Raw genomic sequence first — 24,838 nt, forward strand, 5'->3', positions numbered from 1 at the left:
AAGCATCATTCAGAAAGACGACCATTCATTTTTAAAGATCTTGACAAGGCAACTCACGTTTTTTTGAGAGATGATGCAGTGAGGACATCATTGAAGCCACCATATACCGGTCCACATCCAGTTGTAAGCAGGGACGATAAGAATATTGTTATTACAATCGGAAACAAGAACACAAAAGTTAGTCTAGACCGAGTCAAACCGGCGTATGTTGAAGAGCCTTTGACACCAGACTCTTTTTCCTCTTTTCATTGTCCTTCGACTGTCAATTCTCCCTCAAAATTAATTACATGTATTCCACCATCTAGTTCACATACATCTCAACCATCACCGAAGAGCGACACTCACGATTACATATCACGTTCAGGTCGCAAGGTGCGTTTTAAATTGCCCATTAAGACATAACATCTATCATGTTCCCTCTTTGAATTAAAAAAGTTATGTTATCTTTTTCTCTTTAAGCAACATTCTTTAAGTAGGGGTCATTTTACACCGTGGGGGGGTACTGTGGCGTTTCCCCACTGCGCATGCTAACTGCGCATGTCCGATGATAGGCGGATAATATGTCATTCAGTTAGAACTCGACAGCTAGCTAGTAAGGTGATGCTATGTATATATATGTAAATAAAGCATTGGAACAAATGTGTCTTTAACAGTATATGGATGACTTGATTGATCGGATCTCGTCTCTTAGACACTTTATGTTGGAAAAAACAACAAAAGTTTATAATTATTTTAATTTTATTTTTATTGTTTATAATAAATCTATAAAAATTACAAAACCTTTTTCTTATTATAAACTCGATAAAGTTGAAACAATTGTCGTAATATATACCTTGTTATCAAAACAACTAACACTAATGATGTAAACAGAAAAATAAGTATAAAGGAAACTAGTTCTAATTCTAAGTATTCAGACCAGGAAATGTTAGCGGCTGGTGATCTAAGATGCTTCGCACCGCCATGACGTAGTACATACTCCAACCACCAAATAGTTCTTTCCAGTGGCTTTTGTGGTTGATCTTGCATCATATTGCGAAGCTTAACAATGTTGTTTCGGTAACTGAAAGTTCAATACATTAATAAAACGACTTGCAAATGTCAAAAAACATGAATATCCCTATGATAATTTGGAAATAAAAACTATTCGAACCTTAATTGAATTAGCTTAAGCCGTTGAGGTTGCGAAAAGTGTAAAGTCGGGTTTACTGGCGGTGTTCCATCTTTAAAGCGATCATTATTATCATTTTTATCATTAATTGACGTCTTGTTACGCCCCGAGAGTAAAAAGGTCGTTAATCTTTACCATTCCATACTATATATATTAGTTAAGAATATTATAAGGCGAAAATAACTCTATCTGTATGTCTCGCTTTCAAACCAAATCTACTGAACCTCAAAGGGTGCAAAATTATAAAAGCGAATAGGGGATGAAAGTTTGCATGGGAATATGTAAGGTTTATGTGATGGCTTTGTAAGTTTAATAGGTTGAGTTGTAATGTTTTATAAATGTTTAAGTAAAATACAACAAAATAACTCACACCCGTAACACAAAAAAGATAAGGATAGGCAGAAATCACGGACTTCCATTTGTCGCGGTACTGAGACACCTCTTGCGCTCTTCAATGAAGTAAAATAATTTGCGTAGACGACCGACCGAAGACAGTATTTCACGCGGACGGGTGGTGGGCACAGCTAGTAAACGTTATAAATCTAACTTGATCAATACAGATAGACAGACAGGGCAGACATCCTTCAGTTTTTATTATTCGGTCAAATCATCAACAACTCTCGAAATGGTTATTTATAAGAAAATATCGAGTTCAAATTCGTTGCAAAGTCCAAGGATATTTTCTGGAAAACCGCGAACGACGCGACTCTATGTGGTATGAAATTGTATGACACTTCAAAGACATTGTCAGCTGAGCAAAAAGTAATAAACAATAACTTAATTCAGAAAACACCAACCTTTCATTTCCAGCTACGTCTAGTAAGGCATTTTTCAACTTTTCTTCTGTCAATTCTTCAAAGTCTAGCCGGACACCGATTTTATGATAAACATATTTTTCAACGTTGTACCACTGATCTCCCAACATTGGTATGCCAACTAGCGGTACACCGGCTGTGATCGCTTCGTCAGTAGATTGTAAACCTCCTTGTGTTATAAATAATTTTATATTTGGATGTCCTGGAAATATAGTAGATCTTAAAAATTCTAAACATTTCAATTTTAAAGCTTTTCTATTTTTTCCGTCTTCTTAATTAAGCTTATTTTAAATAATAGTTACAAGACAGGCAGGTTATACGGTATTAGATTTAAAAAAAAAAAATTATTGCCTTTCGTCTAATAAATATGCTCATCCCATTTCTAGAACCTTCCTCACAATTACTTTCCAATTCAGTAAGCATTTGTTTGCGCTGACGCAATTTTTCTTTTCTCTCTCATTGTCAATGTGATTCAAATTTAATATCAAATGTCCACAAAAGTGCCTATTAATATTTAATTATCCATGTAATTTAAATTTAAATTACTTACTCAATAGATCAGACTGCGGTAGCCACTTAAAAATCCTAACATTATCAGATCTTGGTTTTAAACTTTCGTCATCCCATTTCCAAATCACATTGTAAGGTAGCTCGGCGAACACTTTATGGAATATGTCAATTTTCGCCGGATCCAGTAATGATGGTCTTACATTGGTGCCGAAACTGAAGTAAATTACACCATTCGATGAATCATCCAGTAATTGTGATAGATCCTTAAACATAAATAATTTTTATATAAGTACCATAATTCGTTCATAGGTTTAAAATGGCAACCTTGGTGACAATGGTGACCCGCAGGGCATAAGTCAAATAACTAATTAGCGCCCATCGTCAATGTAAAAGTACCACGAGATTTTTGCTGTCATGTCCTTTATTATCTTATGTGTTTACCGCGATAGTACAAGCCTTTCTTATCGGATCAGATAAATTTGTCGCCGCACTATACACTACCACGCCGCACTATACACTACCACGCCGACTATACACTACCACGCCGCGTGCATACGAAGTTAGGTTACAATAACAATAATTATAATCGCTTTATCTATTGCGAACATAATATATAATTGCTTGTATTCATGTAAATAATTACTCAAGATAAGATGAAAACCTTGAGTATTTTAATTGCCGAAATTATAGGGACTAAATTAAACTAACAAATACGCTTATATGGAAAATTTTCAAAATATGAAAAGTTAATAAATATAAAAGTCCAAGGAGGCGCGACGAAGCCCCAAAGCCGTAACAATGACTATCTGCTAGAATATGACACGTCAAAATCTTTGATTTTTACCTTTTAAAGTTATATTATATTTTGTGTATAACGTGTCTGAAAAATACAAATAGCAATCCGCTGCTCTGGATGTAACAAAGTGTGCTTATGTTCATCAATAATAATCAAATAGCAATATGTTTTAACGTTTTCATAAAAATCATCTAAAACATTAGAAAACAATTATGTCAAATTTTAATGTATCTGCAAATAAAAACGCCAACAAATATAATTCAAAATAACTTTATCCAGACGAACGTAAATTTATTCAGGTGAACGTATGTCGCTTACCTTTGGTAATTCTTTCGGTGGTTTTTGATGTAATCCACCCATATGCACAACCGCTGGTGGCACGGGGTAATTTCCTTCCCAAATAGGATTTATATTTAAAAATAACATCTCAACTTCATTTTTCAATTCGTTCATAGTTGGAACGTCAGGGCCGAATATTCTTTTCAACGCTTTGTTTTGCGTATCTTCGAAATCAAACATAATGTATCTTATTCTTATTTGAGTATAAAAATCATCTAATTTTTCCCACACAGTCATGTTGTAAAGTTTTTGACTGAAACTATTTCGATATAAATGTGGAGGATTGGTTGGCGCACCGACTACTTCATAGTTCCCAAAAAATGGACCGAAAGAGCTTACCAAAACTGTTGGCGCTTTAAACACGTGCGTTATTCCTAACGCTATCAAATTAAGCGCTTCTACTAAAATTAAATCAAATTTTTTCGTTTTATTATTGATAAGTTCTTTAACCTCCGCTATGTCCATTTGCTCTTCAATTATCTGTGGAGTAATTTCCTTCGTAATACTCACTTGTTGTATTACATCGCTTGTTTTTCCCACCAATAATGTATGCAAGTTTTTCCTCAATAAATTGTATGATACATCATGTAAATCGATTTCTGTTAAATTTGCAGGTGTTTCTCCTTTGGGAAAAATGGGGTCAGTTGTAAGTACGGTCACAGTGTGTCCACGTTTGATCAATTCTAATGTGATTGGTCGAAACACGACTTGATGACTGATCGACGGACATGGAAAATACGCTAAAATATTAGCAGTCTTAACACTAACTATTGAACAACTCAATAGCAAAATATGTAAAGCTGTCACCACCAACATGATCACGAGCTAGCTTATTGAAGAATGAAAGACTTCAATCTGAAGCGCATTTATAAGTTTTCAATGAAACAAACACTATACAGTCAGGGCCATTCGCAGTGTTCCACTTTCAGAAAAATTGCCTGATTACTTGCAACGATACAAATTCCGCCCCTTCCTGTATATATATATATATATATATATATATATATATATATATATATATATATATATATATATACAATATATATATATATATATATATATATATATATATATATATATATATATATACAATTAAGTAGCAGTTAGTTGCACAATCGACGGCACAATATTAAAAACCAACTAGTCGTGTTGTGTACGACTGGCCGTCTTTTTTTCGTACATTGTTCCGCGTCGTTGTGTCAAGGCATACGAAACTTTCAAACGATTGTCGCTTTTAATGTGGAATACCGTCAGATTACCCGATAGTACGTGCATTGTATTTACCAAAAATTCAAAATCATGCTGATATCATATGACCATCATCACCAAATAGTGTTTAGTCATTTCTTATCATTGCCAACAATAATTTAATATTTCTACGCAGATAACCTCACGTGCTGAGATATAAGCCTTGTTACAAAAAAAAAATTATTAAAAAAATAATGCGTTTTTAATTTATCTGACCGTTACGAAATCAAGTTGTAACATTCTAGTTACACAGTGATTTTTGAGCGTCTTTACGCGTGTAGATTAAGAAGCAAATATTATTTTAACATTCATAAACTTAACTCTAGTCTTCGTCGTCTAAAAAAGTTTGTCTTGGCATTGCACAGTTCACTTTATATTTACATAACGAATATATGTAGATTATTACTTTTAGTGTATCAATTATACAATACTAGCTGTCGCTCGCGCGGAATTAATGAAACAATTAATAATGAGCTTATGTGTTCTCCTAGAGTATGTTCTGCATCCGTGCCAATTTTCATCAATACCCATTGAGCCGTGTGAATCTAAATTTAAAAAACTAAATCTAAAGTGAAAGTGAACTGATATCTGAGAAGAAGTTTGGGGATATGTGTAAAATCAACCAACTCGCACTAAGCCAGCGTGGTTGACTATGGCCTAGTCACCCCTAACTTAGGATAGGCTCCGAGCCCCTCAGTGGGAGACGTATAGTGAGCTGATGATGAAAGAGAACTGGGCAGCCAAAGTAAACATTCCATATTTAATAAAACATAAAAATGCATAAAAAACATGTTACCAAATTAAAACACCATGTATTTAAAAGTACGAAGCACACAATGTAAAATTTTGAACACGTTGTAATGTATTGTAACGCAAAGAATTTAAAACAAAAACCTCTTCCAATTAGATTTGTTGTCTGTCCCATTTGGACTTTTATTTCACGCACCTTTCGCCTGCTTGATATTCTTAGGGGTATACGAAAACTGCGCTTATAAAATTTCCACAACTTTTGTTTCAGCTGATGCCAACGATTCCGATTCATATCGCACCGCATTGGACAATTATATTGCTTAAATTCTTTTTACTCTAAATGCTGATGGTGTGTTGTTCCTCAAAGGAAAATAAAACGCTATGTGTTCTTGTCTATTATAACCATATCACATATAGTCTTAAACATTGCATTATTGTGAAATAAGTGTTAGTCTTTTTAACAGTGGTAGATCCCGCCACAACAATATTTGTTAAGTGCACGAATGGGTGCAATACCACGACCACACAGAAGACAGGCGTCAAGTGGAAATTGTTATGCAATATCTATTTCTCTGTTTGCATCCTAAAATGAGTTCTTTACGTGTCAATAAGTTAGCGCAGTCAAACGCTATCATAGTGAATCTCATTTCATAACCAGATTATATGTCGTCAAAGTTGATTTTTATTTTTAATTATGTGTTGTTTGTTCTAGATTGAAAGGCGCCTGAACAGATGAATTCTATGGCTTCAAACTGTGGTCTGACAATATGACGCCAGCTGACTTGATAATACTCTGCTCGCTTATGACCAGGACACTATGCGTCGCTCCACAAATGCCAGGTAATAATAATGTTTATAACTTGATCTTATTGCTCGACTTACAGAAGGGTTGGAATTATAGGTTTACCAACTTAAACCATTTTAAACTTTACCAGAAGATTAGAAGTTGCCTTTAAAAAAAGTGTAGACAGAAATAATCCAAGATTTTTTCCTCCTCGATCCAGCCATTGTAATGAGACAGTGACTAATTTCGAGACTAGAAAATGTGAAGGCAATAAAGGAAATCTGCATTCAAAGGAGACAGGCACTTAAACATAACAATGAATTGTGTTCTACGCCGCCGTTGAGATTGTTTAAGTGTGTTTCTTTTTTAAGGAATATTGTGCTAATTTGTTACCCCAGCTTAGCGTGTTTATTTTATAAATTACATTTTATAACAAACCTACATACTTTTTTGAAAGATAGCACAAATTAAAACGGTTCGTATGATGTTAAGACCATTATCATGAAAAAACGATTTTTTTTTTAAGTACAAATTAAAATAAATGGAACAAAACTTTTTAGACCAATTTCAATTCATTCGTTAGAGCAAACAAATACTTACATCGTCTACACTGACGTAATTATACAACGCTGAAAACTTTGTTTAAACTTGCTAAGCGCAGCAACTATATTTATCAAGTTTCAAAATTTCTATTATATTTGCATTTGTTAGTTCTTTGATTAAGATAATGTTTCAATTTTTACTCAGATTCTAAGAGTGATAACGGGATATTAAACAGCAAAAACAATGGTAGCAAAAAATGGGGTTGTTTAAGATATATAAATAGTATTTAACAGTCGTTGTCTCAAATGTAATTTTAACATTGTGCAAAGCTTATTTAGTATATATGTGAAGTATCATTTATTTTCTAGATTTCAAGACCGGCGAGAAAATCATCAATGGTCCCTTTTGGCATGAAGTTTTCACGGAAGTCTATGAAGATTTAGAAGACGAATTATCAACTACAACCTCTGAACCCCTTCCTTTCTTCGAAGACGATCCATCTACTAACAATGTGACCGCTCAGTTGGGTAGTCGTGTGCATCTTCATTGCAGAATCCATGATTTGGGAGATAAAACGGTTAGTTACAATTACATTTTCTATTATTTTTAACTTTATTGATTGGGTAATTTACGAGTATTTTATTCAACATTTTATTGCCAAAGTTTTGAAAACAGCAATAATTGTAAGGAGATTGAAACATTGCGTGAATACCCATAATTTCTTTTCCAGATATCGTGGGTTCGGAGACGTGGAGAAGAGATCCATCTTCTGTCTTTCGGTCGCCATACATATTCTGCTGATTCTAGATACTCTCTCGCTTTCGAGCAACCAAATAATTGGAGGTTGCTAATACAATATGTCAGTGAACGGGACGAAGGATTTTATGAATGTCAAATCTCTACCCATCCTCCTCTAGTGAGAAGAGTTTATCTCGTTGTTGTTGGTAAGTATTAATTACATTATTACTGGTATTACAGTATCAATGTTCCAACTAAAGTTGTGTAGCATTCCGATCTAAAGTATGTTCTCGTTCTGAATTACTGACGTAAACTAATTTGCTCTATGCACATACAACTGAGACTCAAAACTTTGGAGAACACAACATAAAAAGAATAGAAAGGAATACTTCATAGATACTAATGTAAGAAAACTTTTACGTAGAATTTTAAAAAAGAAACCATCAACGAAAAAACTCAGTTAATGCACAGTTTTTGGCTATTTTGTGTATTGCAATTCTCATAACTTTTGTTATAGTTAACCGTACGTGCTAAAATTTTACTTTTATGTATTCACATTGAATTGTTTTTTTCATACGTAAGCAATTCAAATCTCGCAAATCATCAGCTGATAATATATCGATCGATGAAGCTGATGGTAAAGCTTAGTGATAAACAAGCAATTATTGTGTGAACACTAGATCATTGTGTGAACACATTTTATTATTATGAATAAAATTTAATAAAGACTGTTAAAATAAAGGGCGGATTAACGTATGTCACCATCGCTACTTCTATAGCAATTAATAATGTTACTACTACGGGATAGAAAGAGATCAGAGGGTCTATCACGAACATTTGCGATATATGTTTTCGTAACGTCATCTTCAAAATATGTAAAAATTTGTATCAGATTTGTCGTTGTACGTAAGATTTTGTCCTAACGCTCCTTAAAGCTGTACAAATCTAATACAAATTATGTCGATGACGTTACGAATACTTTCTTGCAATCTCAAAAATACTTTCGAATGTTCGTGATAGACCCTCTGATCTCTTGGTTGCTAATAATCTAACTCTTTATTTCGCTAACATTATAATGCGAATGGATAAATATTTGTTTGAACGTATCTCCAGAACGGTCAGGCATAGCGAGCATTTATTCTGCGCGGACGAAGTCGCGGACGACAGCTAGTATAAAATAACAAAGAGGACAATTTTGTATTTTTATATACGAGTATTACGAATAAACTGAAAAATTACTGCACCAAATTCATAAAATATTTTGACATTAGAAAGCTACATTATCACTGATTAACATTGGGTATATAACAAGATATTTTTTTTAAATTCCAAAGCTATTTATAAAAAAAGACGAAATCATATGCCGACCTAATGAACAATATTTACTGATTAGTATTTATAAATTAACTGTCATCGTTAAAATGTGTCATGACACCGTTCTGTAAACGTACAATAACAAAGATAAAAGAGTTCTTCGTTATTCATTATCTAAATATAGTATAAAAGTAAATACAATCAAAACGCTAAAGACGTAATCTTACTAATATTATAAATGCGAAAGTTTATATAGATTTTGTTTGCAAGAAGGAATCTCCGGAACAGCTAAAAGGATCTAGATGAAATTTGGCGAACAAGGAGAACATAGTCTGGTAAAACACATAGACTACTGATATAAAGTATTTTTTAATTCAGCAGCATAATTTATCGGGGCCGGGGTTAGGATAGGACGCGGTTGCGCGACCGGGCAGGGCACCAGACAGGTCTGCGTATTACATATTTTCACGTAACTTTGTGAAGTCTCTCAAAGGAATTGTAAAAAAAGAGGGTGCTGTATTAATCTCGCCCAGGGCGCCGTATTATTCTAGCCCAGAGCGCCGTATTAATCTAGCCCAGGGCGCTTTTGGAGCTGACATCGTTACTAATTATAATGATATTTAACTACGCAACTAGCTGCAATTGTCAATCATTTTGTATTAAAAAAATTATCGTCTATTATTTGTTTTCTTCCTTCGTATTAGAATAAAGTTAATATAATGAAGCATATGTTTTATTTATTTTAACGTAAGAATTAAATAATATTCTCAATCTATTTAACTATAAGTTCAGAGAGAAAGCGTCAGTTCGTTTAATAATGACAAAGTCTATCACAAATGAAATGATTCTAAAGCGAATAGAAATATTCTCGGAAATTTTTATATATCGACAACGTTTCAATGTGATAAAAGTCATTTTAAATGTCATATGTAACTTTACTCAGATCAAGATTTTTGTCGATAAAGGAATCGAGAAAAATAAGTTTGAATGAAGTTTGAAAAGCCAAGTAATAATTCTCACAGTCGTTTTATGTGCCGAGTATAGATTGACTGAACAATTATGGTAGTGAATTAATTAAATTAAATAAAAGTAAGTTAACGATCAAAACTTAATAACAGTCGGCTTCTGAGAAATTAAAATATTCTTTGGTACAACATTTTAATGCATCTGGTTCCAATTAATTTAAAATTTATTTTTGCTATAATATAATGACAGGCGTGATAGTTAAATTAAAAATCTGTGTTGGTCAAGTAAATTTATATTCAAATTTTAATGTAGTGTAGATGTTATTTTTCATTTAATAAAGTACTCTAATGCTCGCCCGTAGGGTTGTTTATAAACAATTTGACAAGGGTCACCCTTTTGTTGGCATAACATATTTGTTAAGTTTTAAGTTATAAGCAAAGCTGGGCATTAACTCGTTAATCCATTAACGGTTAATTAACGAAGTTAACATTTTGCTTAACGGATTAACATTTAAGTTAACTTCAAAAAGTGTTAACGCTTTTGTTAACTTCCGTTAATTTAGTCCGTTAATCGTTAGAAACTTGGACGCCTGCTGTCATTTTAATTACGCGCCACGCCACGCTCGTAAGATCAGCTATGTTTGGCGACTGTCGGAGACTCGAATGGTGAATGGTGACATCGGATCACCCGGGAAAGACGTGACCAACAGGACAAAATCAAAAGAAGGTTCGAAATAGTATATTTTATTATAAGGGCGGTATGCAAAATCACGAGTATATATGTAGATAGCCCGCATCCCGAACGCTCTACGTCGCTGCATTACGCCACTTTTTGAGCAACTGAATTAAAAACCCCTTTTTTGCTCGTGCTTTTTCTTTACCTTTTCTAAACTTGTGCGTGCTCTTTTCCAACTGTCAAAATAATGTCTATTAAAAAGAAAAAAACAACCACAAAGTATTTACAAAAAAAAATGCAAATGTTTTTAGGATTCATGCAAATATTTCTAAAAAGAAGCTACTAATTTGTTTCAATATTAGATTTAATAATTTGATTCAATGAATTAGTTAGGTTCCATTTCATTTTATCTCATTTAATTTCATTTTCCAAAAAATTTAGTCAATTGAGTTTCTTGTGTTTTCATTATTCTATTACATTGCTTCATTTTTTCGCAACTGTATTAAAAATAGTTGTTCACGTGCGGAACCGTCATTGCAACTTGTTCAGACTGTCAACAGTAGACATTTTTCGGAACTCTTTGCAATGTTAGGCTTTCCGCTCTCGTAATGAAATATACTAGACTACATTCATGCTTTTGTCTATACTTGAGATACAAATAACACCTACTGACTATAGGTTCAAAAAAAAACTAAAAGTTGGGTTGCAATCAAAATAATCAAGTGTGAAAAGATCGAATTAATGTGTTATAGAATGTATAATGAAATTAATGTTTTAAACAAGTGTCGCTACAATAAGAGTGAAATTAGTATGTATAATTTTGATATGGTTAATTGTTAACGATTAACTTTAACTTGCGTTAAGTTTTCGAGAATTTAACGCATTAACGATTAACGAAGTTAGTTTTTAATTAACGAATTAACGTTTAACAAAGTTAACTTTTCGATTAACTGAGCCCACCTGTGGTTATAAGTAATAGTTAAGTTGTTAATTTGAAAAGGTTTAACTTGTTTGTTTTGTGAGAGATAAACATTTTCTGCTTCCGTACAAACGTACAAATATATTCGTGTATAAATTCTTAACCACGGAACCTAAGTACACAAAATGGTTTATCTCCGTATATATGTATTTAGATGGATAGATGGATGGATGGGTGGATTCATGGATGGATGGACGTTTGTTTGAATGTATGTTCGGAGCGGTTCAACGGATCTTGATGAAATTTAATAGAATGATACTAGCTTAATGAATCATACTAGCTTTTTCCCGCGACTCCGTCCGAGCGGAATAAAAAAAAATAGAAAACGGGTTTAAAATTATCCTATGTCCGTTTCCTGCCCACCAATTTTCAGTCAAATCAATTCAGCCGTTCTTGAGTTATAAATAGTGTTACTAACACGACTTTCTTTTATATATATAGATAGATGTAGAACATAATGTGGTAGAACACATAGACTACTTACTATTTTTTTTTAATTCCACGCGAACGGAGACGCGGACAACAGCTAGTAAAAGACATAATCTAATATATAAAATTCTCGTGTCACAGTTTTCGTCACCGTACTCCTCCGAAACGGCTTGACCGATTCTCATGAAATTTTGTGAGCATGTTCAGTAGGTCTGAGAATCGGCCAACATCTATATTTCATTTTTTTTTTAACTGCGCGCGGACGTAGTCGCGTGCGACAGCTAGTCTTATATATAAAATTCTCGTGTCACAATGTTCGTTCCCGTACTCCTCCGAAACGGCTTGACCGATTCTCATGAAATTTTGTGAGCATATTGAGTAGGTCTGAGAATCGGCCAACATCTATTTTTCATACCCCCCCCCATTGAGTTTTTATTAAATGCGCGCGGACGGAGTCGCGGGCGACAGCTAGTTAAATATAAAAGTACAAAACTAAGACTTTCTTGAAAATTCAAATCAAGCTCGGAGCCAAATAACGCACTTTTATTGGCAAAATCAAGCAATAAAATCCCAGTTATGTCGTAAATCTGCGCAAGTATCGAGCCTATAAAATTCGACAAGACGTTGATAAGTTCTCCGGTTCCTGTAAAGGAATTGATAAGAAATATTCTGATTAAAAATTAATGAAATTTCGATTCTACCGCTATGTAAATTAATTATACCAAAAGGGGTGACTACAATTTTTTTCACCCAAATGACAAAAATGGTAATTTTTTTCGCGCATATGTAAATTTGATTTATGTATGTGGATTTGTATGTATGTAAATTTAATTGTGACGGCCTATAGCTTAAACTATTAAACCGATTTTGACGAACGGTGCCATGCGCTTCGTCTTCTTCCCGGAATGTCATAGGGTATATGACATCGACACAAAACACGTATAATTTACGTGAGGGAAGAAATTCTAAAAATAACGAGTTCACATCCCTCGCCATAGCATTTTTTATTGCTAAATGGTTTTATTTCCGAGTATGTCATTATTAAGAAAATGTTTCAGGTAACATTACAGTTTATTTATTTTAAATAAAAATCTTAAAATCGTTGTTTTAAAACACAAAGGATAGAAGGCGCTATTTTATATGTTAAAGCTTCAATCAGTTGTTTTATTTTTCAGATAAGGTATGATTATACAATAATTATTTAATGCTTACTTAATCAGTCCCATGTTGTATATTTTTCGTACTACATTTAAGGAGCGTTGGAATAAAAATCGATAAATCATTTTTTTATGATGCCAATTATTTGTGAACCATGAAATTGGCCATATTTTTACACTTTTCTGCAAAAAAAAAAAAAAAAAACAATGTGATGAAACAAGAAAAAAAGACAATGTGAAAAAACAATAGGTTTTTATTCCGAAACTCCTCATTTATACTAAGCCAATTCCTTGGTGACCAAATAAAAAGGATGAGAGTGGCAGTTAGTGCTGGTCTGATTTATTTAAAATAAAATTTAATATATAATGTGTTCAGGAAAGACGAGTATAACTGAATGCCACAGATTTCTTGGACATGACGATTTCATACAAGTTACCTCTATCCAAAGTTGCGTAGTTTGGACTTTAGAGACCTTCAAAGTAAATAAATTGTTTTAATTTTTTAAATACATAATATCCTGAAGTTTTATTCGTATTAAATATATGGATTTTTTTTTCTTTTCATAAACCACACATTTGTATACAATAAACCTTTGTTATAACATTTACATTTATATTTTTTTTACATTACTTACTTTTATTTACATTAACATTTATATTAGGTCCTTACATATGAAATTGGCGTTTTTCGTACTGGCCACTTTAATCACGAATTTCTCCTCTTTGGTAAGGAATTCCTAATTCAAATTTGTACAGCTATAGACTCATGTATTTGTGGTTCGATGACCGTCATTCATTTGTTTTTTTTCTTCTGTTTTTTTCTGTTTGCGTCACTCATTTTACAAAATGGAAAACTTAAAATATCGCATTATTTACGAATACGAGTTCCGCCGTGGCACTAGTGCTGCGGAAACGACTCGAAGGGTGAATGATGTGTATGGCGGTCTTGTTGCAAAAGAAAACACAGTTCGTTTTTGGTTCCAACGTTTTCGTTCTGGAAATTTCGATCTGCAGAACAAGCCCCGTGGACGGCCTGAGACTCAAGTTGATAATGAAGAGTTGAAGGCTATTGTGGAAGCGGATCCATCGCAAACCACGTCCGAGTTAGCTGCAGGCTGCGATGTTAGTGATAAAACTGTTTTAATTCACTTGAAGCAAATTGGGAAGATTAAAAAGCTTGAAAGGTGGGTACCTCACGAATTGACTGAAGCAAACCGGCAAACGCGCGTCGACTGTTGCGTTACATTACTAAACCGGCACAATAATGAAGGTATTTTAAACCGAATCATTACCTGTGATCAAAAATGGGTTCTTTACGATAATCGGAAGCGCTCAGCGCAATGGTTGGATCCTGGCCAGCCAGCCAAATCATGCCCCAAGCGAAAATTAACCCCAAAAAAGTTACTTGTAAGCGTTTGGTGGACTAGTGCCGGTATTGTTCATTACAGTTTTCTCAAATCTAGCCAGACTATTACGGCTGATGTATATTGTCAGCAATTGCAAACCATGATGGAAAAGCTAGCGGCTAAACAACCTAGGCTGGTCAATCGCTCCACGCCACTGCTGCTTCACGACAACGCTAGACCACACACTGCGCAACAGACGGCTACTAAATTAGAAGAGCTTCAATTGGAAAGTCTAAGACATCCTCCGTACTCCCCGGACCTTGCTCCAACAGATTACCATTTTTTTCGAAATTTGGATAACTTCTTGCAAGGGAAAAAATTCAACTCCGATGGGGCAGTCCAAATCGCCTTCAAAGATTTTATTGATTCCCGTCCGACTGGTTTTTTTAGTAAAGGGATCAATGAACTACCTATGAGATGGCAAAAGTGCATAGAAAATAATGGTTCATACTTTGATTAATTAAATATATTATATTAAAAAATATTCGACTTTTTGTTCCTCCCATACAAAACGCCAATTTCATATGTAAGGACCTAATATATATATAAATCGCAGTCTAAAAGTGTACAAGGAAGAATATGGTTTCTATCTATTCTATGTAAGGTTAAGAATACTTTAAGAGTTATTGCGGAAACACTTGACTTTAACACTAAAGCTATCTCCTAATCTGACCGCTTTACGTTCCTTGAACAATAAAGTAAGATCTGCCTAGTGACGGATCTGTTTCAACCATAAATACCGATCTCATTTTTCTTTTTACAACTTCGAGTAAAATAAAACAAATTGTGAGACTTTATAGTCTGTTGCAATCTGGGATTTTATATTTAAAGAAAGAAATAAATAAAGAAAGAAAAAATATTTATTGCCACTCAAAAAATACAATCAAAAAAGAAAAAAAACACACACATGCAAGGCACAAAGTGTGGCAAAAGGGAGCCAGCTCAGCGAAGCAGGGACAGACTAAACTGCCCCTGCACTGGTTTTCAGCTGGCACTACTGGCTTTTAAGCTTATATTTTAATTATATTAATATTCGATTTGAAAAATATTTTTAAAAATTTTATATCAAAATTATATTAGAAATATTTGTATGAAACGCTTTTAATGAATTTTTATTTATTTTCATTTAATTTCCGGCTATCGTTATTAATTAATTGTTCAAATTAACGTTTAACTTTTCAACTTGAAGTTGGTAATTTAAAGTCGTTTTCAAATCTTCAAACATTGAAACAACAATATTTGGATAAATGATTTAATCATCTTACTTCCTTGGTTGTTTTTAATAATAAATAATGATAACTATTACTCGTACACAGAAGCTTTTCTGATAGCCTCGTGACGTCACGCGTCGATGGTCAATAAGGTTGGCAAAAAATGTTACATAAACCGTCGATGCAATTTTAATAATTTAGTTACTCCGCTGGCGCATCAGCACAAAGTGGGTCTTGGCATCTGACAACAGAGAGTGCCAAGACCATATGTCATGCATCGTCATCTGCTAGACGACTGTTTGATCGTTTAGGTTCAGTTCCATGACATCTCTCCAGCGGTATCTGGTACAGCTAATAATCTCCATAGATATACTGCTAAATAGTTTAATGCTTGGAAATGACAGCTTTTGCTTTATTCCTTTTTGAAACTACCAGTAGTAGTTACTGTTGGCTAATAGGAAAAAAATATCACGGCTTATAGCCTTTCTTGTTGAATATAAAGGGTAGTAGAGCCGGCCAGTTCGGCGGCCACTCGGGCCACAACTACTATTTAGTAGAATTTGAAAAATCCAAAAAGCCTGACTGTCTACGTCTAACTATTTTAAACTGAAGGTCACCTCAAACTTGACAGTCGTATACAAACAAACATACACATAGAATACATTACCTTCCTACCAGAAGATACTTTGACTAATTTTTATGTATATCATTATATCTTATCTTGCGTCATGGAATTTGTCTGTTCTATAAAAATGTTTGTTGCCTACATGAATAAGGCCCTTCGTACACAACGCTACTTGTATCGTCGAAACTACTATTGTTTGGTAGCGTCGCGTGCATTTACGTTACAGGTGCTCCGTACGTACAAAGTTGAATCGTCCCCGTCCACGTCCTTGTCAACTGTATAGATTTGCTCCGCCATCTTGAAAATATCGACGATCTTGACAAACAAGTTGCGAGCGACTGTCTTTGGTGATGACAAATAAAAATACTGACGACCTGTGCTATGTGCGAATCTTTATGAGAGTTTCGGAGATTTACGTTGCCTTATGTACGAAGGTCCTTAGACTTACGTGGAAGTAAAACTATATGTTACATAACTTCTAGTTGGATTTATGATTTTATTATTTTATTTCTATACCTTAAACTGGTTGATTATTTCTACATTTGTAATGTTTTGCATATATTGAAATAAAAAATGAATAGTGGAAACCTTAGCTAATTTATTCTGTTCAGAATTTGGATACAAAACAATCTTCTAATCATGCGTAACCTACGTCAACACGCAGTGTTTTTTTTTTTTCCTAATTAATACATTCTACTTTTTTACACATTGATAATAATTTTTAGTTTTTGGTTTCTTTTATGAAAGCATACAATTTTTTCTCAAAGTAAAGATTATTTATTTCAGTAAATATTCCGCTATTATATAAAAAAGGTTTCGTACCACTTAACCTAAAGTAAAAGATTTATCTTGAAAGATCCTCTTAAATAAAAATGTTCTTTGATGTGCGGTAAGGAGTTTAAAAACTTGTATAGCAAAGATTATTATCAATGTAAAGCCCGCTACACACGTTCAGTTTTAACTGTACAGTACAGTATAACTGAAGAAAAAAACTTATACAAAAAAGTCATCTTTTTTTCTTTGAACAAAAAATGAGACAAATAAATTTTATTTCTCCAGTCTGTTTCACAATGCCCAAGTAAGTACTGAATAATCTATGTATATAAAAGAAAGTTGTGTTAGTTACACTATTTATAACTCAAGATCGGTCGAACTGATTTAACTGAAAATGGATAGGGAGGTAGCTTAGAACTAGGAGATGACATAGGAACTTTTTTATTTTGTGTGCATTTTTTATATTCCGCGCGGACGGAGTCGCGGGTAAAAGCTAGTTTGTAATATTTGTCAAATTAAATCATAGTTGGCAATCTCTAAAAACGCTGTGAAACGAAAACTATTTTGGCAGACACTTGGACATTGTGAAACAGGCCCTAATAAAATTATTAATATCTTATAAATAAGGTATACGTAGTCTTCATCAGTAAAAGGCTTTCGTAATTAATTAAATATTAATTAATTTCAGTGTTCATATTCTACAGAACAACTTTCTTAAATTGACTGTTGTGTAAAATTTTAATTCAGATCTTTGAAATTTTAAATGAGCACCAAGATTTATAAGAATTAATTAATAGACTATATATTTTTCATTAGCGCAGAATTTTATATGGTTTATTAATTTTAAAAAAACCTGTAGGGGAGGTTGTATGTATGTCAATTCTATAGTAACCACTTGCAATTGATCGATTTTAAAATGTGACTTTGAATCTTTAGTAACTTGTATTAATACATATGTCTTGATAATGGGAACCCGCAGTAATAATCAAAATAAATTGTAAACTGTAACTTATTCCATTCTTTACGAATAGATACAAAACTTTTCTTATTCATCGGAATAGTATTCATTTCGGTAACATATCGGACGAGAACAGCTGCGGTATATGACTTAGACGATTTATTAAAAGCTTCCTTAATATTTCACAAGCTTCAATATTTGTTTTACTTTCCAAAATTTGTTCACTAAACTCCTTTTTTAGCCGACTTCAAAAAGAAGGAGGTTATCAATTCGACTGAATTTTTTTTTTTCACTGATCTTATAGTCATGCGCGGCTGTTATTATATGTTTTTTTAGGCTTGTGTATACATATGTAAATTACTTTGTGTCTACTATAACCAAAAACATTGAACCGATTTTGACAAGTGAGGTGTCATTTCAATCTTCTTCTTCCCCGTAGTGTCATAGGGTATTTTGCTTCGGCATAAAACATTTAGTGGACGTAGGAAGAAAAATTCCAAATTAGTAAACAAGTTATGACGAGTAAGAATCTCACTCGTACGATGCTAGATTAAACAGTAACAAATTTGAAATAAGATCAGATTTTATGTAGTTCAAGTTATTTAAAAACGTTGGTTTTAAAATGCATCCAATAGATGGCACGCATTAGAGCCTCAGTCAATCTTTTTTTTTTATCCTGTGAATAAGTGTGACATTTTAAATGAGTTATTTAATTGTAAAGCACAGTGGTAGATACCGCAACAACAATATTTGTTGGGTGCACGAATTGGCCGGGTCGACCGGTGCAATACCACGACCACACAGAAGACAGGCGTGAAGTGGAAGCTATTCCGCGTTTCGTCTGATGAGTGTGGTACCAGAGGCCTAATTTTAGTCCTCTTTCCCTTCCCACCCTTTTCTTATTAGGTAAGGATGGGAAGGGGAAGTGGATTTGGCGGGAGAGGGGACGCATAGGAAGGAGAAATATCATCTTTCTGAGCGTCCCCTGTTCCGTTGATTAAAGGTAGGCAACGCATCTGCATTCGCGGATGTCTATGTGCAACGGTCGCCTCGCTACTGAGACGAATCCAGGTGGCCGTTTGCTCTTTTGACACCAAAAAAAATTCAATATGTATGATATGGATTTGTGGATAATTATGAAGGTAAAATTACATAGTACTAGAATATATACAGAAATTAACGTAAAGTAATTTCGTGCTAACAAATTTAAAACGTTTTCTTACTATAACTGTTGAATTAAAATGGCAGTGGTGAATAATTACACTTTATTGTATGCACAATTATTATGGATTTTATAGAGAGGTACCGGATAATACTTCTTTTAAGGAACATTGATAGCAGAGAGAGAGAGGGGGAAGTTGACATAGAATAATTGTAAAGGCGCAACATGCATAGACTATATAACTTTAACAATAACTATACAAATATATTGGCATCCCTGTCAATCTCGTTGAAAGAAATAGACGAGAATATGTTTAGATACATGTTTCGGCAGTGCAATTTCTCGATAACACAATAACGTCTACATAATACACACGAGCGTAACATAAAATTAAATATATAGTGCATATGTATTTCAGTGTTAATTGTACTTCGTAAGGAAATACCTGCTAGTTTTTTCTCTTCGACGCCTATTTTACTGTGTAAGATTAATCTTATATTATGGTACATATATTACCAGAGCTGTTTTAACGTGCACACAAATTACACAGCATAATGTTGTTATAAAATGTCAGCTCTAAAGACTAATGCTTTCAACCACTCCTGGGACACGTCAACGCTAAAGTACTCATATTGCATTATAAATATTCATATATTAAATGTTTTTTACTGAAAAGATGTTCCCGTATTTTGTTTAATTTTACCTTCAGAATAAATAAAGATCCTGGTTAAATCCCTGGAAAGTGTTTTTAGATTTAGAATTTCTTATGTACATTTAACAGTGGTAAACGCCGAGCGGCTCGCCAGATGAAATACCACCACCGCAAAGAAGACAGGCAAGAAGTGGAAGCAATTCCGCATTTCGTCTGAAGAGTGTGCGTGTCCGGGGCCTAATTTTACTCCTCTTTCCTTTCCCACCATTTTCTTATAAGTAAATGATGGGAAGAGAAAGTGGAGAAAGTGGTGGAGGGCTTGAACAGGATAGGGAAATATCTTAAAGTCGCCGCTTGCTCATTTGCTATCTTATGATGTAAAAAAAATCGTAGTATGTTACAAATTATCTTTATTAAGTTTAACATTATAAATATTGTAAGCCGTAAATTCTTACTGTCCAAACAAAAAAAAAATAGATACTAAATTATGCTTCTATATGGATTATACCGTTATTAAACTCAATTAATATAAATTTAAACATTTCAACCTTTCGATTTAAAAATTTTTAACAGACTGTTATATCCCAATAGCAGACTGACCAAATTTACAATCGATTGGTGACATACTGTCATTAAAATGCTATCGTATATAGAATATTTTTATTGCTAGAGAATTGTGTCCATTTTATTTTATCTCCGGGACCGTTATCTAAGCAATTACTTTCAGTCTTCATTTTACGAGCAAGGCAGATTAGGCTAACAGCTGTAATGTATTTGATAGTATTTCGTCACATGCGTCAGATGTCGCTTCAAGACCCTTTACGCTTGAGGTCCTGTAAGGGTTGTTGTAATTTACCAAAATGCCAACATCGCACTTACTAGGGCACTTGATAACATCTGCTGCTTCTAATATTGCATTTTATTTTTCCTTATTAATCTGGTTTGTGGTAATTCACTTAAACTAACAATTTATTTTTGTTTACTGTAGAATTACATTAATGTTTATTGTTACAGTTCCAAAAGTTGAAATTGTTGACGAAAGGGGCAAACCTCTACAGGACAAATTCTATAAAGAAGGTTCGATCATAGAACTGCGATGCGTCGTCAGCGAGGTACCGGAGCCTTCAAGACAAGTTAACTGGAAACACGGCAATAGATTGTTGAACTATGACACCAAACGTGGAGGAGTCAGGTGAGTTAATTTATCATATACTTAAGTACAAAAACAATCCAAAATTATAGACCGACAAGGACATCTGACCCGGTGGGTATAAGTTAAACTAAATTATCATAGCTCACTAGCGCTCCACTGTCAAATTCAAAAAGTATCACACGGTCATTTTCGTACTGTAGCTGTCTTATCTTTTTTTCTTTTGTACATATTTTCCTATAGAATTAACCTCGGCAGCAGTGCCTATATCACCGGGCCAGTATACCTGTCACATTCTCTTTGAAAATCCAGAGACAACGATATATGCCAATACAAATTTCACGGCAGTCGAAATCTACAGTTATACAGTATCCTTTGACAATCGTAAAACTCGTAAATACGTATTGAATACGCGCCGAGCGCATCTGCTACGGTTTACGCTCGTTAAAACGTCGTTCCCGAGTTCTACTTTAATTTACACAAACAAATTAAGCGAATAAAATTCATGGAGTGTTAACAACGCTTATTTGTGCGAATCGCTAAAAAGATTTATAAGGGGCTCAGAGTAATTAACTTTAAGAAAATTTAAATACGGAGTTTAACTTTCTTACAGCTTACTTTGTGAATTGTGTAATAAAACGTAAAGAAGTCGCTAAGTCGCTTTATCTTAAGCTGAGTCCGCATAGAATGGCATAGAAGGAAGAAAAGGAATATATATATATAACATTACAAATAGTAAAACAGTACAAAATACAATAATATATTTAAAATCATAATAATTTTTAAATCGTTTAAAATAAAATTTAATACAAAATCTATTCCGTATGTCCGTGTAGGTTTTACATATTGTGTGTCAGTACTAACCGCTACAGTAGCGCCCCTCTAACTCGGTCTTAACAAAGTAACATTTGATAAGCGAAGTCGCTAATCGAAACGTCAAAAATGTAAGGAAGTGACAATAACTTTCGAAATGCCACATATTTTTCCTATACATTTTGACATACTTTGTCGATTTTACTAGTGATAGCGATTACATTATCTATGTATATACGCAGATATCCTCGTTTGACTGTATGATGTAACTGTGATTTTGACTGATCCGATACTTGTATTGAGACAGATTAATGTCTCTGTATTTTTGAAAGTGTGAGGGATAACAATATGTGTAGTAAAAGTGTACAAATATATAATGACATTGTATTATTGTTACACCACGCATTTTAACGTTTAATTACTAACAATTTAATCCAAGTAATGAGTTAAATTTTGTCCAAGGATTATCGCTTCTGACGAGGGTTAGCAATCGAGTTTAAAAGCGTCTAGCGAAAAATGTCCGAGAGAAGTCTCGCTTATTGGACTCTTGTCTAAGTCAAGCCTCGACCGAAATAACAATGTTAATTAAAGAAATGCTATGTTGCGAGAATATTTCAAGACAATACTATACATTAACTTTATAATTCTTTTATTAAAATTATCACAAAAAATCTAGTGACTTCTAGGTAAATTGTATTTTTTTATGTTTTACTTTTAATGTGAATACGGTTCAGGCTAACCATCCAGTGGCAAATTAAACACCAAAATATCTAGTACTATTGTAGCTATTTGTTTGATTCCTTCATTACTCAATTTATGTACTACATTTTCTTTACTAAATTATCTGGCAGTGTGAAGACGGAGACATTACCTAACGGCGCTCTATCTCGGCTCTACATCGCTAACGCTAATAGAAAAGACTCTGGCAACTATACCTGCTCGTTGGCAGACTTCGCAGCGACTGCTGTCTCCGTGCATGTACTGAGAGGTATGAAAACTTACAATCATTTTAAACCCTTGAAGACGCGAGTGTCCTTTTTCTCCTATTCAAATGTTGGCAACGAATTTGCATATCCTCTAGTACTGCGGATGTCCATGATGATGTTTGGCCTGTATTAATGTAATAAAAAAAAACTTTTTAAAAACAAAATTTCATTATGTTCTTGTTATCTAAAAGAACTAATTTGTAAATAATAATTTCGATCTGATTACCTTATTCGTCTACGTCACAATAATTCAATATCATATTAGAAATAATAATCTTTGCGTTTTTGTTACATACCATTTTTTATAAATAAATTTTGCAATCTCATTGTAACCCGCTTTGGGTTACAATGAGATTGCAATAGAAAAATAAATTACGATAAGATAAATAAAGTCACGCGATTAAAACATGTAAGCAAAATTACACCATATTTGGTAACCGTGTATCAAATTTAATTTGATGACAGACGAGACAGGTGCAGCTAAATAAAAGCTTGAAAAATCTAGTAATGGAGTAACGGTCCGAGCCGACTCTGCATGGTTAATCCCAAACAAGATTTAGACTAGGCGAAACTGGAAATGCCTCTATCAGGAAAATAGTTAAAAGTCAAAAGGCAAAAAGAAAAGTATTCAGTTTGAGGCAAACATATAACAACAGATATTGGAAAGGACAGTGGACTACAACAGGCAGACATTTTACTAATATTATAAATAAAGTTATATTTTTTGTCAAGGAAACTAGATACAGCGTGATTTACTCAGAATTTCCTACTCTTTTAAAGGAAGACGGTTCTAATTATATATACCAAATCGATATTTATAAAATGCTCCGATCAATTATTCAATCTCACGAATACTATATTTTAGATGGATGGATGTTTGCTTGAAAGTATTTCCGTAATCGGCACAACAGATCTTGATGTAATTCGGCACAGATGTAGAACATAGTCTAGTAGAACACATAGGCCACCATATTAAGTTTGTTTTTAACGCCGCTCGGACAGAGTCGCGGGTGACTGCTAGTAGTACTATAATATTCTAATCCTTGTCTCTTTACAGGTGAGAACCCTCTAGCGATGCAGCGCGGAGGCGTCTCCAATGTGACACATTCATTGCGCGCTCTGCTCATTTCATACATCAGCTGACAGATTGCCGGCGCGTTATGGTCACGCGCTATGTTGTAAAAATGTAATTGATGTCGTAGTTTCATAGTAATATGTTATACCCCGTTTATATTTAAATTAAGTCGACTGAGGCATCTTCACTAGTTAATTAAGATATGAAGACCAGACATTACACGTGAAGACCAGATAGATTAAGCCAATCGAGATAAAAATCAAGGCTGGTTCCCATTGATGTTTTGATGCGATTGCCCTAAGCCCTCCATTTTGTTATTTAATTGTCGCTAACAATGTTATTCTACTAATTTTCAATGGAAAAAAAGTTACAATTGTAAGTTTATTTAAAAAAATCAGTGTTACCAGTCATAAAATGTTTTGCTAAAATTATAATTCAACAAAAGCTTGAAAATATCAAAATTTATTTTAGGGTTGAAGTAGAAGATAATAAAACTTTTCACTGAAGCTTTACGTGTATTTTGTTTTTACTTTTTAAACAATAGTTTAAAAAGTAAAACTCAATAGATTGTTAAACATTGCTCTGTTAAACCAATATGATATGTTTGGTATTGGGGGTACATGTTCTTACAAGTTGGCTGTTTGCTCCGTTGGCTGTAAATAAACAATGAACATTACCTCCCTATTGCTCCGGTTTTGTACAGGGAAGTAATAAGTAAATTAAAAGGATTTTTTAAGTTAAATCAAATACTAATTCGTTGTATTTAAAGTATTCGTAGAATTTAAAAAAATAAAGATTTTATTAATAACATTTTC

At 33.6% G+C, this 24,838-nt stretch overlaps 2 protein-coding genes across 2 annotated transcripts; one reads left to right on the plus strand and one right to left on the minus strand.

Moving 5' to 3' along the window:
- Positions 1–771: 771 nt before the first annotated feature.
- Positions 772–4,444, minus strand: LOC106720457 (UDP-glycosyltransferase UGT5). The gene is made up of 4 exons (XM_045684132.1): positions 3,608–4,444; positions 2,534–2,756; positions 1,966–2,185; positions 772–1,060 (listed from the first exon to the last, which is right to left on the minus strand). The coding sequence occupies exons 1-4, from the start codon at positions 4,442–4,444 to the stop codon at positions 772–774; spliced, it is 1,569 nt and encodes a 522-aa protein (XP_045540088.1).
- A 1,912-nt stretch (positions 4,445–6,356) lies between these two features.
- LOC106720380 (obscurin) lies at positions 6,357–24,345 on the plus strand. The gene is made up of 6 exons (XM_045684285.1): positions 6,357–6,466; positions 7,322–7,530; positions 7,684–7,897; positions 21,014–21,191; positions 22,814–22,950; positions 24,006–24,345. The coding sequence occupies exons 1-6, from the start codon at positions 6,394–6,396 to the stop codon at positions 24,089–24,091; spliced, it is 897 nt and encodes a 298-aa protein (XP_045540241.1). The 5' UTR covers positions 6,357–6,393; the 3' UTR covers positions 24,092–24,345.
- Positions 24,346–24,838: the final 493 nt, after the last annotated feature.

This window comes from Papilio machaon, chromosome 25 (assembly GCF_912999745.1).
Source record: "Papilio machaon chromosome 25, ilPapMach1.1, whole genome shotgun sequence".
NCBI lineage: Eukaryota > Metazoa > Arthropoda > Insecta > Lepidoptera > Papilionidae > Papilio > Papilio machaon.